The sequence below is a fragment of the Argopecten irradians genome, chromosome 4 (assembly GCF_041381155.1).
Source record: "Argopecten irradians isolate NY chromosome 4, Ai_NY, whole genome shotgun sequence".
Classification (NCBI taxonomy): domain Eukaryota; kingdom Metazoa; phylum Mollusca; class Bivalvia; order Pectinida; family Pectinidae; genus Argopecten; species Argopecten irradians.
The window spans coordinates 12,253,975-12,269,657 of NC_091137.1; the positions used below are offsets into that span (position 1 = coordinate 12,253,975).

General features: G+C 45.0%; 2 protein-coding genes across 2 annotated transcripts; both read right to left on the reverse strand.

Annotated features, from left to right (window-relative positions):
• Positions 1 to 1,476: 1,476 nt before the first annotated feature.
• LOC138322100 (putative carbonic anhydrase 2) lies at positions 1,477 to 3,878 on the reverse strand. The gene is made up of 2 exons (XM_069266157.1): positions 3,431 to 3,878; positions 1,477 to 1,691 (listed from the first exon to the last, which is right to left on the reverse strand). The coding sequence occupies exons 1-2, from the start codon at positions 3,876 to 3,878 to the stop codon at positions 1,477 to 1,479; spliced, it is 663 nt and encodes a 220-aa protein (XP_069122258.1).
• A 3,588-nt stretch (positions 3,879 to 7,466) lies between these two features.
• On the reverse strand, positions 7,467 to 8,165 carry LOC138322101 (high mobility group nucleosome-binding domain-containing protein 5-like). The gene has a single exon (XM_069266158.1). It carries the CDS (start codon positions 8,163 to 8,165, stop codon positions 7,467 to 7,469), a length of 699 nt encoding a protein of 232 aa, XP_069122259.1.
• Between the last annotated feature and the right edge of the window lie 7,518 nt (positions 8,166 to 15,683).

The window sequence follows — 15,683 nt, forward strand, 5'->3', positions numbered from 1 at the left end:
TGCCCCTGCCATTCTCTATGTCCATGTTGCCCTGCCATTCTCTTTGGTCATGTTGCCCCTGCCATTCTCTATGTCCATGTTGCCCCTGCCATTCTCTATGTCCATGTTACCCCTGCCATTCTCTATGGTCATGTTGCCCCTGCCATTCTCTATGGTCCATGTTGCCCCTGCCATTCTCTATGGTCCATGTTGCCCCTGCCATTCTCTATGTCCATGTTGCCCCTGCCATTCTCTATGGTCATGTTGCCCCTGCCATTCTCTATGTCCATGTTGCCGCTGCCATTCTCTATGTCCATGTTGCCGCTGCCATTCTCTATGTCCATGTTGCCGCTGCCATTCTCTATTTCCATGTTGCCCCTGCCATTCTCTATGGTCATGTTGCCCCTGCCATTCTCTATGTCCATGTTGCCCCTGCCATTCTCTATGTCCATGTTGCCCCTGCCATTCTCTATGTCCATGTTGCCGCTGCCATTCTCTATGGTCCATGTTGCCCCTGCCATTCTCTATGGTCCATGTTGCCGCTGCCATTCTCTATGGTCATGTTGCCCCTGCCATTCTCTATGTCCATGTTGCCCCTGCCATTCTCTATGTCCATGTTGCCCCTGCCATTCTCTATGTCCATGTTGCCCCTGCCATTCTCTATGTCCATGTTGCCCCTGCCATTCTCTATGTCCATGTTGCCGCTGCCATTCTCTATGTCCATGTTGCCGCTGCCATTCTCTATGTCCATGTTGCCGCTGCCATTCTCTATGGTCATGTTGCCCCTGCCATTCTCTATGGTCATGTTGCCCCTGCCATTCTCTATGTCCATGTTGCCCCTGCCATTCTCTATGTCCATGTTGCCGCTGCCATTCTCTATGTCATGTTGCCGCTGCCATTCTCTATGTCATGTTGCCCCTGCCATTCTCTATGGTCCATGTTGCCCCTGCCATTCCTCTCTATTGTCCATGTTGCCCCTGCCATTCTCTATGGTCATGTTGCCGCTGCCATTCTCTATGTCATGTTGCCCCTGCCATTCTCTATGGTCATGTTGCCCCTGCCATTCTCTATGTCATGTTGCCCCTGCCATTCTCTATGTCATGTTGCCGCTGCCATTCTCTATGGTCATGTTGCCCCTGCCATTCTCTATGCCCATGTTGCCCCTGCCATTCTCTATGTCCATGTTGCCCCTGCCATTCTCTATGGTCATGTTGCCCCTGCCATTCTCTATGGTCATGTTGCCCCTGCCATTCTCTATGTCCATGTTGCCCCTGCCATTCTCTATGTCCATGTTGCCCCTGCCATTCTCTATGGTCATGTTGCCCCTGCCATTCTCTATGTCCATGTTGCCGCTGCCATTCTCTATGGTCATGTTGCCCCTGCCATTCTCTATGGTCATGTTGCCCCTGCCATTCTCTATGTCCATGTTGCCCCTGCCATTCTCTATGGTCATGTTGCTCCTGCCATTCTCTATGTCCATGTTGCCCCTGCCATTCTCTATGTCATGTTGCCCCTGCCATTCTCTATATCCATGTTGCCCCTGCCATTCTCTATGGTCATGTTGCCGCTGCCTTTCTCTATATCCATGTTGTCCCTGCCATTCTCTTTGGTCATGTTGCCCCTGCCATTCTCTATGATCATGTTACCCCTGCCATTCTCTATGTCCATGTTGCCCCTGCCATTCTCTATGTCCATGTTGCCTCTGCCATTCTCTATGTCCATGTTGCCGCTGCCATTCTCTATGGTCATGTTGCCGCTGCCATTCTCTATGTCCATGTTGCCCCTGCCATTCTCTATGTCCATGTTGCCCCTGCCATTCTCTATGTTCATGTTGTTGCCCGCTGCCATTCTCTATGTCATGTTGCCCCTGCCATTCTCTATGTCCATGTTGCCCCTGCCATTCTCTATGTTCATGTTGCCCCTGCCATTCTCTATGTCCATGTTGCCCTGCCATTCTCTATGTCCATGTTGCCCCTGCCATTCTCTATGTCATGTTGCCGCTGCCATTCTCTATGTCCATGTTGCCCTGCCATTCTCTATGTCCATGTTGCCGCTGCCATTCTCTATGTCCATGTTGCCGCTGCCATTCTCTATGTCCATGTTGCCGCTGCCATTCTCTATGTCCATGTTGCCGCTGCCATTCTCTATGTCCATGTTGCCCCTGCCATTCTCTATGGTCATGTTGCCCCTGCCATTCTCTATGTCCATGTTGCCGCTGCCATTCTCTATGTCCATGTTGCCGCTGCCATTCTCTATGTCCATGTTGCCGCTGCCTTTCTCTATATCCATGTTGTCCCTGCCATTCTCTATGGTCATGTTGCCGCTGCCCTTCTCTATGCCATGTTGCCCCTGCCATTCTCTATGGTCCATGTTGCCCCTGCCATTCTCTATGGTCATGTTGCCCCTGCCATTCTCTATGGTCATGTTGCCCCTGCCATTCTCTATGCCATGTTGCCCCTGCCATTCTCTATGGTCCATGTTGCCCCTGCCATTCTCTATGGTCATGTTGCCCCTGCCATTCTCTATGTCATGTTGCCCTGCCATTCTCTATGGTCATGTTGCCCCTGCCATTCTCTATGGTCATGTTGCCCCTGCCATTCTCTATGGTCATGTTGCCCCTGCCATTCTCTATGTCCATGTTGCCCCTGCCATTCTCTATGTCCATGTTGCCGCTGCCATTCTCTATGTCCATGTTGCCGCTGCCTTTCTCTATATCCATGTTGTCCCTGCCATTCTCTTTGGTCATGTTGCCCCTGCCATTCTCTATGATCATGTTGCCCCTGCCATTCTCTATGTCCATGTTGCCCCTGCCATTCTCTATGTCCATGTTGCCGCTGCCATTCTCTATGTCCATGTTGCCGCTGCCATTCTCTATGGTCATGTTGCCCCTGCCATTCTCTATGTCCATGTTGCCCCTGCCATTCTCTATGTCCATGTTGCCCCTGCCATTCTCTATGGTCATGTTGCCTGCCATTTCGTTGCCATGTTGCCCCTGCCATTCTCTATGGTCATGTTGCCCCTGCCATTCTCTATGTCCATGTTGCCGCTGCCATTCTCTATGTCCATGTTGCCGCTGCCATTCTCTATTCCATGTTGCCGCTGCCATTCTCTATGGTCATGTTGCCCCTGCCATTCTCTATGTCATGTTGCCCCTGCCATTCTCTATGTCCATGTTGCCGCTGCCATTCTCTATGTCCATGTTGCCCCTGCCATTCTCTATGGTCATGTTGCCCCTGCCATTCTCTATGTCCATGTTGCCCCTGCCATTCTCTATGTCCATGTTGCCGCTGCCATTCTCTATGGTCATGTTGCCCCTGCCATTCTCTATGGTCCATGTTGCCCCTGCCATTCTCTATGGTCCATGTTGCCCCTGCCATTCTCTATGTCATGTTGCCCTGCCATTCTCTATGTCCATGTTGCCCCTGCCATTCTCTATGTCATGTTGCCCTGCCATTCTCTATGTCCATGTTGCCCCTGCCATTCTCTATGTCCATGTCCCCCTGCCATTCTCTATGCTCCATGTTTCCCCTGCCATTCTCTATGGTCATGTTGCCCCTGCCATTCTCTATGTCCATGTTGCCCCTGCCATTCTCTATGTCCATGTTGCCCCTGCCATTCTCTATGTCCATGTTGCCGCTGCCATTCTCTATGTCATGTTGCCCCCTACCATTCTCTATGGTCATGTTGCCCCTGCCATTCTCTATGTCCATGTTGCCCCTACCATTCTCTATGGCCATGTTGCAGCTGCCATTCTCTATGTCCATGTTGCCCCTGCCATTCTCTATGGCCATGTTGCAGCTGCCATTCTCTATTTCCATGTTGCCGCTGCCATTCTCTATGGTCATGTTGCCCCTGCCATTCTCTATGTCCATGTTGCCGCTGCCATTCTCTATGTCCATGTTGCCGCTGCCATTCTCTATGGTCATGTTGCCCCTGCCATTCTCTATGTCCATGTTGCCCCTGCCATTCTCTATGTCCATGTTGCCCCTGCCATTCTCTATTCATGTTGCCCCTGCCATTCTCTATGTCCATGTTGCCCCTGCCATTCTCTATGTCATGTTGCCTGCCATTCTCTATGGTCATGTTGCCCCTGCCATTCTCTATGTCATGTTGCCCCTGCCATTCTCTATGTCCATGTTGCCCCTGCCATTCTCTATGTCCATGTTGCCCCTGCCATTCTCTATGTCCATGTTGCCCCTGCCATTCTCTATGTCCATGTTGCCCCTGCCATTCTCTATGTCCATGTTGCCGCTGCCATTCTCTATGTCCATGTTGCCGCTGCCATTCTCTATGTCCATGTTGCCCCTGCCATTCTCTATGGTCATGTTGCCCCTGCCATTCTCTATGGTCATGTTGCCCCTGCCATTCTCTATGTCCATGTTGCCCCTGCCATTCTCTATGTCCATGTTGCCGCTGCCATTCTCTATGTCCATGTTGCCGCTGCCATTCTCTATGGTCATGTTGCCCCTGCCATTCTCTATGTCCATGTTGCCCCTGCCATTCTCTATGGTCATGTTGCCCCTGCCATTCTCTATGATCATGTTGCCCCTGCCATTCTCTATGTCATGTTGCCCCTGCCATTCTCTATGTCCATGTTGCCGCTGCCATTCTCTATGTCCATGTTGCCGCTGCCATTCTCTATGTCCATGTTGCCGCTGCCATTCTCTATGTCCATGTTGCCGCTGCCATTCTCTATGGTCATGTTGCCCCTGCCATTCTCTATGGTCATGTTGCCCCTGCCATTCTCTATGGTCATGTTGCCCCTGCCATTCTCTATGTCCATGTTGCCCCTGCCATTCTCTATGGCCATGTTGCCCCTGCCATTCTCTATGTCCATGTTGCCGCTGCCATTCTCTATGGTCATGTTGCCCCTGCCATTCTCTATGTCCATGTTGCCCTGCCATTCTCTATGTCCATGTTGCCCCTGCCATTCTCTATGGTCATGTTGCCCCTGCCATTCTCTATGGTCATGTTGCCCCTGCCATTCTCTATGTCCATGTTGCCCCTGCCATTCTCTATGTCCATGTTGCCCCTGCCATTCTCTATGTCCATGTTGCCCCTGCCATTCTCTATGGTCATGTTGCCGCTGCCATTCTCTATGTCCATGTTGCCCCTGCCATTCTCTATGTCCATGTTGCCGCTGCCATTCTCTATGGTCATGTTGCCGCTACCATTCTCTATGGTCATGTTGCCCCTGCCATTCTCTATGTCCATGTTGCCCCTGCCATTCTCTATGTCCATGTTGCCGCTGCCATTCTCTATGTCATGTTGCCGCTGCCATTCTCTATGTCCATGTTGCCGCTGCCATTCTCTATGTCCATGTTGCCGCTGCCATTCTCTATATCCATGTTTGCCGCTGCCATTCTCTATGTCCATGTTGCCGCTGCCATTCTCTATGTCCATGTTGCCGCTGCCATTCTCTATGTCCATGTTGCCGCTGCCATTCTCTATGTCCATGTTGCCCCTGCCATTCTCTATTTTCATGTTGCCCCTGCCATTCTCTATGGTCATGTTGCCGCTGCCATTCTCTATGGTCATGTTGCCCCTGCCATTCTCTATGTCCATGTTGCCGCTGCCATTCTCTATGTCCATGTTGCCGCTGCCATTCTCTATGTCCATGTTGCCGCTGCCATTCTCTATTTTCATGTTGCCGCTGCCATTCTCTATTTCCATGTTGCCCCTGCCATTCTCTATGGTCCATGTTGCCCGCTGCCATTCTCTATGTCCAGTTGTTGCCGCTGCCATTCTCTATGTCCATGTTGCCGCTGCCATTCTCTATGGTCATGTTGCCCCTGCCATTCTCTATGTCCATGTTGCCCCTGCCATTCTCTATGTCCATGTTGCCCCTGCCATTCTCTATGTCCATGTTGCCCCTGCCATTCTCTATGGTCATGTTGCCCCTGCCATTCTCTATGGTCATGTTGCCGCTGCCATTCTCTATTTCCATGTTGCCGCTGCCATTCTCTATATTTCATGTTGCCCCTGCCATTCTCTATTTCATGTTGCCCCTGCCATTCTCTATGTCCATGTTGCCGCTGCCATTCTCTATATCCATGTTGCCCCTGCCATTCTCTATGGTCATGTTGCCCCTGCCATTCTCTATGTCCATGTTGCCCCTGCCATTCTCTATGTCCATGTTGCCGCTGCCATTCTCTATGTCCATGTTGCCGCTGCCATTCTCTATGGTCATGTTGCCCCTGCCATTCTCTATGTCCATGTTGCCGCTGCCATTCTCTATGGTCATGTTGCCCCTGCCATTCTCTATGGTCATGTTGCCCCTGCCATTCTCTATGGTCATGTTGCCCCTGCCATTCTCTATGTCCATGTTGCCGCTGCCATTCTCTATGGTCATGTTGCCCCTGCCATTCTCTATGTCCATGTTGCCGCTGCCATTCTCTATGTCCATGTTGCCCCTGCCATTCTCTATGTCATGTTGCCGCTGCCATTCTCTATGTCATGTTGCCCTGCCCATGTTGCCCCTGCCATTCTCTATGTCCATGTTGCCGCTGCCATTCTCTATGGTCATGTTGCCCCTGCCATTTCTCTATGGCCATGTTACCCTGCCATTCTCTATGTCCATGTTGCCCCTGCCATTCTCTATGTCCATGTTGCCCTGCCATTCTCTATGTCCATGTTGCCCCTGTCATTCATTCTCTATGTCCATGTTGCCCCTGCCATTCTCTATGTCCATGTTGCCCCTGCCATTCTCTATGGTCATGTTGCCCCTGCCATTCTCTATGTCCATGTTGCCCCTGCCATTCTCTATGTCCATGTTGCCCCTGCCATTCTCTATGGTCATGTTGCCCCTGCCATTCTCTATGTCCATGTTGCCCCTGCCATTCTCTATGGTCATGTTGCCGCTGCCATTCTCTATGTCCATGTTGCCGCTGCCATTCTCTATATCCATGTTGCCCCTGCCATTCTCTATGGTCATGTTGCCCCTGCCATTCTCTATGGTCATGTTGCCCCTGCCATTCTCTATGTCCATGTTGCCCCTGCCATTCTCTATGTCCATGTTGCCCCTGCCATTCTCTATGTCCATGTTGCCGCTGCCATTCTCTATGTCCATGTTGCCGCTGCCATTCTCTATGTCCATGTTGCCGCTGCCATTCTCTATGGTCATGTTGCCCCTGCCATTCTCTATGTTCATGTTGCCCTGCCATTCTCTTGTCCATGTTGCCCCTGCCATTCTCTATGTCTATGTTCCCCTGCCATTCTCTATGCCATGTTGCCCCTGCCATTCTCTCATTTGTGTCATGTTGCCCGCTGCCATTCTCTATGCCCATGCTGCCCCTGCCATTCTCTATTTCCATGTTGCCGCTGCCATTCTCTATGGTCATGTTGCCCCTGCCATTCTCTGTGGTCATGTTACCCTTGCCATTCTCTATGTCCATGTTGCCCCCATTCTCAATGGCCATTTTCCCCTTGCATTCTCCATGGTCATGTTGCCGCTGCCATTCTCTATGTTATGTTGCCCCTGCCATTCTCTATGCCCATGTTGCCCCTGCCATTCTTATGTCCATGTTGCCGCTGCCACTCTCTGCGATCATGTTGCCCCTGCCATTCTCCATGGTCATGTTACCCCTGCCATTCTCTATGTCCATTTTGCCCCTGTCATTCTCTATGTTTATGTTGCCGCTGCCATTCTCTATGGTCATGTTGCCCCTGCCATTCTCTATGTCCATGTTGCCGCTGCCATTCTCTATGTCCATGTTACCCCTGTCATTCTCTATGTCCATGTTGCCGCTGCCTTTCTCTATGTCCATGTTGCCGCTGCCTTTCTCTATGTCCATGTTGCCGCTGCCTTTCTCTATATCCATGTTGTCCCTGCCATTCTCTTTGGTCATGTTGCCCCTGCCATTCTCTATGATCATGTTACCCCTGCCATTCTCTATGATCATGTTACCCCTGCCATTCTCTATGTCCATGTTACCCCTGTCATTCTCTATGTCCATGTTGCCTCTGCCATTCTCTATGTCCATGTTGCCGCTGCCTTTCTCTATGTCCATGTTGCCGCTGCCTTTCTCTATGTCCATGTTGCCGCTGCCTTTCTCTATATCCATGTTGTCCCTGCCATTCTCTATGATCATGTTACCCCTGCCATTCTCTATGACCATGTTACCCCTGTCATTCTCTATGTTTATGTTGCCTCTGCCATTCTCTATGTCTATGTTGCCTGCTGCCATTCTCCATGGTCATGTTGCCGCTGCCATTCTCTATGCCCATGTTGCCCCTGCCATTCTCTATTTCCATGTTGCCGCTGCCATTCTCTATGGTCATGTTGCCCCTGCCATTCTCTGTGGTCATGTTACCCCTGCCTCTCTATGTCCATGTTGCCCCGTCATTCTCAATGGCCATTTTCCCCTTGCAATTCTCTATGGTCATGTTGCCGCTGCCATTCTCTATGTCCATGTTGCCCCTGCCATTCTCTATGCCCATGTTGCCCCTGCCATTCTCTATTTCCATGTTGCCGCTGCCATTCTCTATGGTCATGTTGCCCCTGCCATTCTCTGTGGTCATGTTACCCCTGCCATTCTCTATGTCCATGTTGCCCCGTCATTCTCAATGGCCATTTTCCCCTTGCAATTCTCTATGGTCATGTTGCCGCTGCCATTCTCTATTGTTATGTTGCCCCTGCCATTCTCTATGCCCATGTTGCCGCTGCCACTCTCTGTGATCATGTTGCCCCTGCAATTCTCCATGGTCATGTTGCCCCTGTCATTCTCTATGTTTATGTTGCCGCTGCAATTCTCTATGGTCATGTTGCCCCTGCCATTCTTTATGGCCATGTTGCCGCTGCCATTCTCTATGTTTATGTTGCCCCTGCCATTCTCTATGTCCATGTTGCCCCTGCCATTCTCTATGTCCATGTTGCCCCTGCCATTCTCTATGTCTATGTTGCCGCTGCCATTCTCTATGTCTATGTTGCCGCTGCCATTCTCTATGTCCATGTTGCCCCTGTCATTCTCTATGTTTTTGTTGCCGCTGCGATTCTCTATGGTCATGTTCCCCCTGCAATTCTCCATGGTCATGTTGCCCCTGCAATTCTCTATGTCCATTTTGCCCCTGTCATTTTCTATGTTTATGTTGCCGCTGCAATTCTTTATGGTCATGTTGCCCCTGCAATTCTCTATGTCCATGTTGCCCCTGCAATTCTCCATGGTCATGTTTCCCCTGAAATTCTCTATGTTTATGTTGCCGCTGCAATTCTCTATGGTCATGTTGCCCCTGCAATTCTCTGTGTCCATGTTGCCCCTGTAATTCTCTATGGTCATGTTGCCCCTGCAATTCTCTATGTCCATGTTGCCCCTGCCATTCTCTATGTTTATGTTGCCCCTGCCATTCTCTATGTCCATGTTGCCCCTGCCATTCTCTGTGGTCATGTTGAGCCCTGTCATACACTATGGTCATAGAATGCCTCTACCATTCTCTATGTCCATGTTGCCGCTGCCATTCTCTATTCAATCAAATCCTGCATCAAACTATGTCAATTGAATATGTTTGATATTTCTTTCAGTCGGTGAGCTTGAAGTCATTGATTTCATTGATTTCTGAAGAAATACCTAAAACTCAACATTGTGTCAACATCCTCTCTTCGAAAGGTTATGGATTCATTCCTTGTGAGCATGCGGTTTCTGTTCCTGAAAAACATGGCGATGGCATGGGCAATTAAAAAAGTTTAAAGGCTTTACTTTATTAAACTCAGGGATAGAGGAGATGTATCGAAAAAAAGGGTATGTAGTTTGAATTTTTCTGATCGTCAATATCTTTGTCACCTGATTTTCAAGCAAACTACGGAAATCCACATTTGTTGGCCTTTCTGTTGCTATTTCCACTCGATGATACTATAGAAGAGCTTATCAGAAGGAGGGGGGGGGGGGTAACGGTGGCCTATTTTACCTGCAGATATTACAAAGAACAAATACACTTTGTCGACATACTCTGTGGAATGTCACATCAAGGAGTCCAATTGTACTGTTTCTACAACATACCACTAAACGGTATAATAAAACAGTAAGATATCGACTTCCTAGATATTCACTTCCTATTTCTATCTAGTCGACGCTATTCTGGAGTATATTATTTGGAAGTAGAAAGCGAAGCCTAAAAAAATCTTGCTTTTTTTCATTGTGATGTAGTAAACACAAAAATTGTTTGAGTAGGATTCCAGTATTTAATTCTGCTGTACTTGTTTAACTTGTGTAAAACCAAACACTGTGAAAAGTATGCCCTGCTAATCTATATCAACAGCGACAACCCAATCGTCCCCATTGTCCATGACCCCGATCAACTCCACACGCACATAAAGGTGTTGGATACGGGTGTGAAACAAGTCACCGATAACTTGATTTCATGGATTGTAAAATAAAATATACAGGTTGATGAAAATGGTTTTAGTTTGAGCTTGATATTCGTGTATTTTCAGTTATCATATACAAACACTTCCTTAGTCAGCTCTGCATTCGCCTCTTCCCATCACCACCAGCACTTCCCCTGTCCATCACTGTCACGTTGTCAGTGACGACACATCCCGTGATCTTGAAAGCTCTACAAACTCAAGTACCAGCGACCATTGAGGTTGTTACAACCGATTCTCCTTTGTGGTTTTTTGGACGCTGTTTGTTCATCTCCACAATGGCATGGCCACTAGCTGTAACGCATAAACACAAAGGGTTTCCTCTTTTTCTGAATATATGCTCCAATATTGCCGATAGAAGCTCTAGGATGTTATTCCTTCTGTCCCAGTGTGATGGTATTGGATGATAAATTAAAACCATAGCTTTGTTTGTGATATCCTGTTTTGTCCCTCCTTTTCTATCCAGAAGTGTTAAGTCATTACTTCTGTAGTTTACATATCCATGCATGGTCAACAAATGTGATCCATAGTGTATCATTAGAGGATGAACCAGAGGATCTTGTTGACTTAACGGGCAAACGTTTCAGATTTTAACCACTTTCATTTAAAGTCCGTTCCAGTTAGATTGCAATTCCTTTGTTTTAATCTAATAGTACAAACACTGTATATGTACTTATAATTTATTTCCACGTCCCTTTAAAGAAGCGTCCATGCTTCAGACCTAGTTTCATCACTCCCTTCTTTTTCAGTTGTGTGAAGGGCTTAACCGATGTCGTGGGCTTATATTAGGTTTTTGGATCAAGTTTAGGCCGAAAACATACCCAGATTAAGAATATTCTGTTTTATTAAATGAACCACTTCTTCCTGTTTACAATCGTATTCAGCTCAGTATGAAAATATGGTCAAACACGTGCTCATGACTTTATTTAGTATCCTGTATTGTACAACAAAAGTCCAGATTGATGACGCATTTATATCCTTGGTTCATATCGGCAAAGTCATCAATTGGTCAACCAGGAAAAACACACATTGTCTACACATGTGTCATCAATTACACACCTTCCATATATAGTGTGGGAATTTCTATCTTGGTACACCAACATTATTCAAACTAATTGATGTTGTCCCACATACCAGCTGGACAATAAAAGAACGGGTTTCTAAAAGCAACCTTCCTTCATTTTTGTTGTATCATTTTATCAGCTTGGGTAATTGGTATTAATTTCTTAAACATAAAAGCCAAAGGGCCAGCTTTGTTTAGTTATTATATTTCATATCTTAAATAAGGGGATATTATTCATGTTATGCATTTAGGAAATTCTTTATTTTTTTTTTCGAAAGAAACAATGAAAACATTGACCCAATGTCCACATTAATACATTTACCACAAAGTCTTGCATATTCAAATGAAAAGAAAGATCAAACGAGAAGAATGCAAGCATTTTTTGAAAATTGATAACTGAATTGAATGATAGAAAACTATAGCTATTGGTAGAGACTTTTTATTATTGGTGTGCATGTTAAATTGAAGAAATAAGATTTCCATGTTAAATTGGAAATCTCAAAATGCTTATCAGTTATTATGCTAAGGATACTATATAGACCAAATTTGATTTGATAGTAAAGACAATCAATTGCTAAACTGCTTCGTTTGTGGGTTGCACTCGCTATATAGTACAGGTTTGAGGCCGACTATTCACAGCCGAGATTATTTGACTATACATTATAGATTGGTTAAGTTACCACCGCTTGTACTTCAGAAAACTTGGTAAACAGAAATCTATACATTGGGTTACACAAACAAGACAGATAATTAATAGTCAACATAAAACGTGCAAAACATCAAGGAATCCTAATGGCGGTCATTCTGAGAGGCAGCTTTCTCTTTGTTTGACCCAAACATATTTTGACAATGTGGTTTTTTTTTACATTAATGCTGATAACAGCGAGAACCAACGGCAAGTAGCATCAACTCTAAAGTACAAGTTAGAAACTGTTTTTACTCCTTAATCAACTTATGACAAGTTTTATTTCGTAAGTCTAAGCCCAGTCGGCTAGAGGTTTCGATTGTTGTATACATGAAGCCATTTGTGGCATCTGTAGAATGTGTTGCTTGGTGTCTGCGACAGTATGCCTCCGAGATTAACCACTTTAATGTCGGTGTTAGTTCCGCACTAGCCGTGGACACAATGGGCCTGACTTTTCTTTGTATTTTAAAGAAAATTAACTTTATTCACATATTTCATAAGAAATGTCTGATATAGATCAGATACTTGTATATGCTGCGACTTTATCCTTCCAGGGGTTTTAATATGTCGTCTGTACAATCAAACAACCTAATGACCTACCATGTGCATACTTAAGCGGTAGAAATTACAATATATATTGCCCTAGTATCGTTGCTGAGTTGTTTTGGTTGAAACTATCAGGAATTGGGACTTCAAATTTTGTTTGAACCACTTCAATCACATGATAAAATAATTTATATCCACTAAACTATGAGCCATTACATACATATTACGCGTAACTATTACAAGCAGAGTCTAGTAGACATCATCTCTCTCGTCATGACGGTAAATATATAACATGGTCACTAAATTTGACTACCTCTGTGATTCGTGATTGTGTCTGGACGTCGGCGGTTCCAATTTGTTTGTAATATAGCTCCTAATGAGGCAGCGTTGTGATGAGTTGCCATATAATGGCGAGACACTACTGGTTTGATGGTGTATTTCTGTTGTAAAAGAAATAACCAGATATACATCCATCGTCTGTGTAGTGGTGCTTATCATGGACCTTCCATAAATGTCAGGACAGTCCTGGAACATATCCAAGCGGTAATGGCACTTAATTTCTTTATCAGGAATATCCATATCACATATCCAATGTTTTGTCCTTCATTTCTTCATGCCTCGATTTTCATCGTTTTTCATTCTAATTTCCTGGTATCATCCTTTTGGATTTGATCTCGTCTTCTTTAGTATCGACCATTTTAAGGAAGATATCTGTTGTCCTTTTAACCACCGACAATGTCCGTATATTTACTCTGTCAAAATAGCCATCGCATTACCAGCTAGGTTTGATAGAGAACGTTGGATAGAGTGTTTGGACGAGAAGCATCAATATGATTAAGTCAATGACTCGCTGTTTGCGCTAGCCAATAATTTCTGATTACGTTTATAAGATGTTAGGCCCCGTTTTACGTTGCGTAAACTTACGATATCCTTTATCCCTTTGATGATACATCCATCAAAACTGAATACACGCGACCGAATTTGCATTCTATATTTGAATACAAGAATTGAAATCATGAGGATGTTCAAACATTCAACCGACCAGAGCCTGGTCCCAGTATCATCATTAACAGCACAATTAACTTACTTAACTTAAAACTCTACATAGGAAAACAAATGTCAAGTAAATGAAACTTTTTATGTTACTTTCGTAATGCCTTTATATGGACATATCTATGACGAAAATAAACGATTGCTAAACTATTGGATGTTGTGTTTTGTTTTTAACATAAAACATGTATCTAATTATAACCAGTATCATTGATTCATTTCCAGGCTCATTTACATAAATGCATTTTTCCTTTTAAAGACATATTCTCAAATAATGTATCATATTTATATTTATTTACGGTTCTTCCTGAAAAGAACATCGCAAACATTTGACACAACATTTTTGGAAGGTTGAGTATGTTGACATAAGATACAACTTTCTGGTTTCTAAATAATATTGGTATCACCTTCCAACACGAATCGTCAGCAGATGATAACATGTTGGAATTTCTATGGTACTCAACTGTGTTCTTGATAACCGACTATTTCTTGTTTTCATATTGTATGAGAAACATAAAAAATAAGTTCTGCAATCATTAATTTTCCTTTTCTGACTGCAGTCATATCCCGAATCTGTCCCAACTGGATTTGCATGTATCAATTAGTTCGATATCGTACATCGCATTCAAAATACTTTTTCTCTATCAAAAACAGGAGCAGGCGAATTAGAATGTTTCTTCAGTTACAAAAAGTTACTTACTTTACACTGTTACCACCATTGAAAAGCTTGAGCTTCTTATTTTGCTTAAGATAAATGTAATGAAAATAATTAATTGCATCCCGAAGAAATTCCGTGGCACTATGTCCTGTAATGGAATGAAGTACTGATTGCGCATGCACCAAAAGTAAAAAAAAAATGTGAACTAGACACCCATATACACGATTGAAAACTAATTATTGTTCAAATGATGGGTATCGTTTATGCTCTGTTGGCGGTGGAGCATCTTTAAAGTAATATAATGGTGTTCAGTTTAATGATGATAATAAACACACTCGGCTAACACAGGTTAATGTCACACAATGTTTGTACTATGAGGTTGATAGTTCAGATACAAATTAAGATTAATAACGTTTGTTACATCTTAGACATAAATAAGGCTAATCAGAGTTCTGTTATTACACTGAGTCACAAATCCAATTATACTGCAGTCTCCCAAAACATGCACGCACCACACACACAACCCGAACATACTGCAGTCTCCCAATACAAGCACGCGCCTCCCACACACAATTCAAAGGTACTACAGTCTCCCAAAACACGCACGCACCACACACACAACCCGAACATACTGCAGTCTCCCCAAACACGCACGCACCTCCCACACACAACCCGAAGATACTACAGTCTCCCAAAACACGCCCGCACCACACGCACACAAAACCCGAACATACTACAGTCTCAAAAAATAAGCACGCACCACACACACAACCCGAACATACTGCAGTCTCCAAAAACACACACGCACATCACACACACACAACTCATACATATGATATCGCTGTAGTCAAACCCTGTTGTTTTTTGTCTGTACAACGATTTACACAAAAAAAACTTGTCATAATGATATATAGAATACTCACGAACTATAAATTTATGAGTTCTTAAGAGTAAAAGTACAGAGTTTCCTATCAACTATTGCAGTCTTTATTCATGTTTAGCAAAGTCTCACACGAGACAAATCATACTAAGTTAGAATCAAGAACTCTTTTTGCATCAAATCAATGCACTGGTTAACAGGAAAGTAACCTGAATGGCAGTGAAAATCCGTGTGATTGTACGACTATATCTTGGTCGTGATGAACTTTGTTTATCAAACAGCAGCCCACTTAGACGACACGTCAGTGTAATTACAGGCACGGGAGTATTTTTGGCAAGTATTAATTGCATGCACGCGATGTGCTGAATGTCAGCTTTAAATTATCGACTGTTCATTTTGCCCTATTGAAAATAAATTGGCGTACATGCTTCTCAGAAGTTCATTTCTGCTTTCTCGATTCTAAAT

Bases quoted from the DNA above. Each gene is read 5' to 3' on its own strand.
- LOC138322100 (XM_069266157.1), bottom strand. From the start codon at position 3,878: ATGGACATAGAGAATGGCAGCGGCAACATGGACATAGAGAATGGCAGG. The intron at 1,692-3,430 runs GCAGGGCAACAT...ACATGGACATAG, and splicing joins CAACATGGACATAGAGAATG to AGAATGGCAGAGGCAACATG.
- LOC138322101 (XM_069266158.1), bottom strand. From the start codon at position 8,165: ATGGCAGCAGGCAACATAGACATAGAGAATGGCAGAGGCAACATAAAC.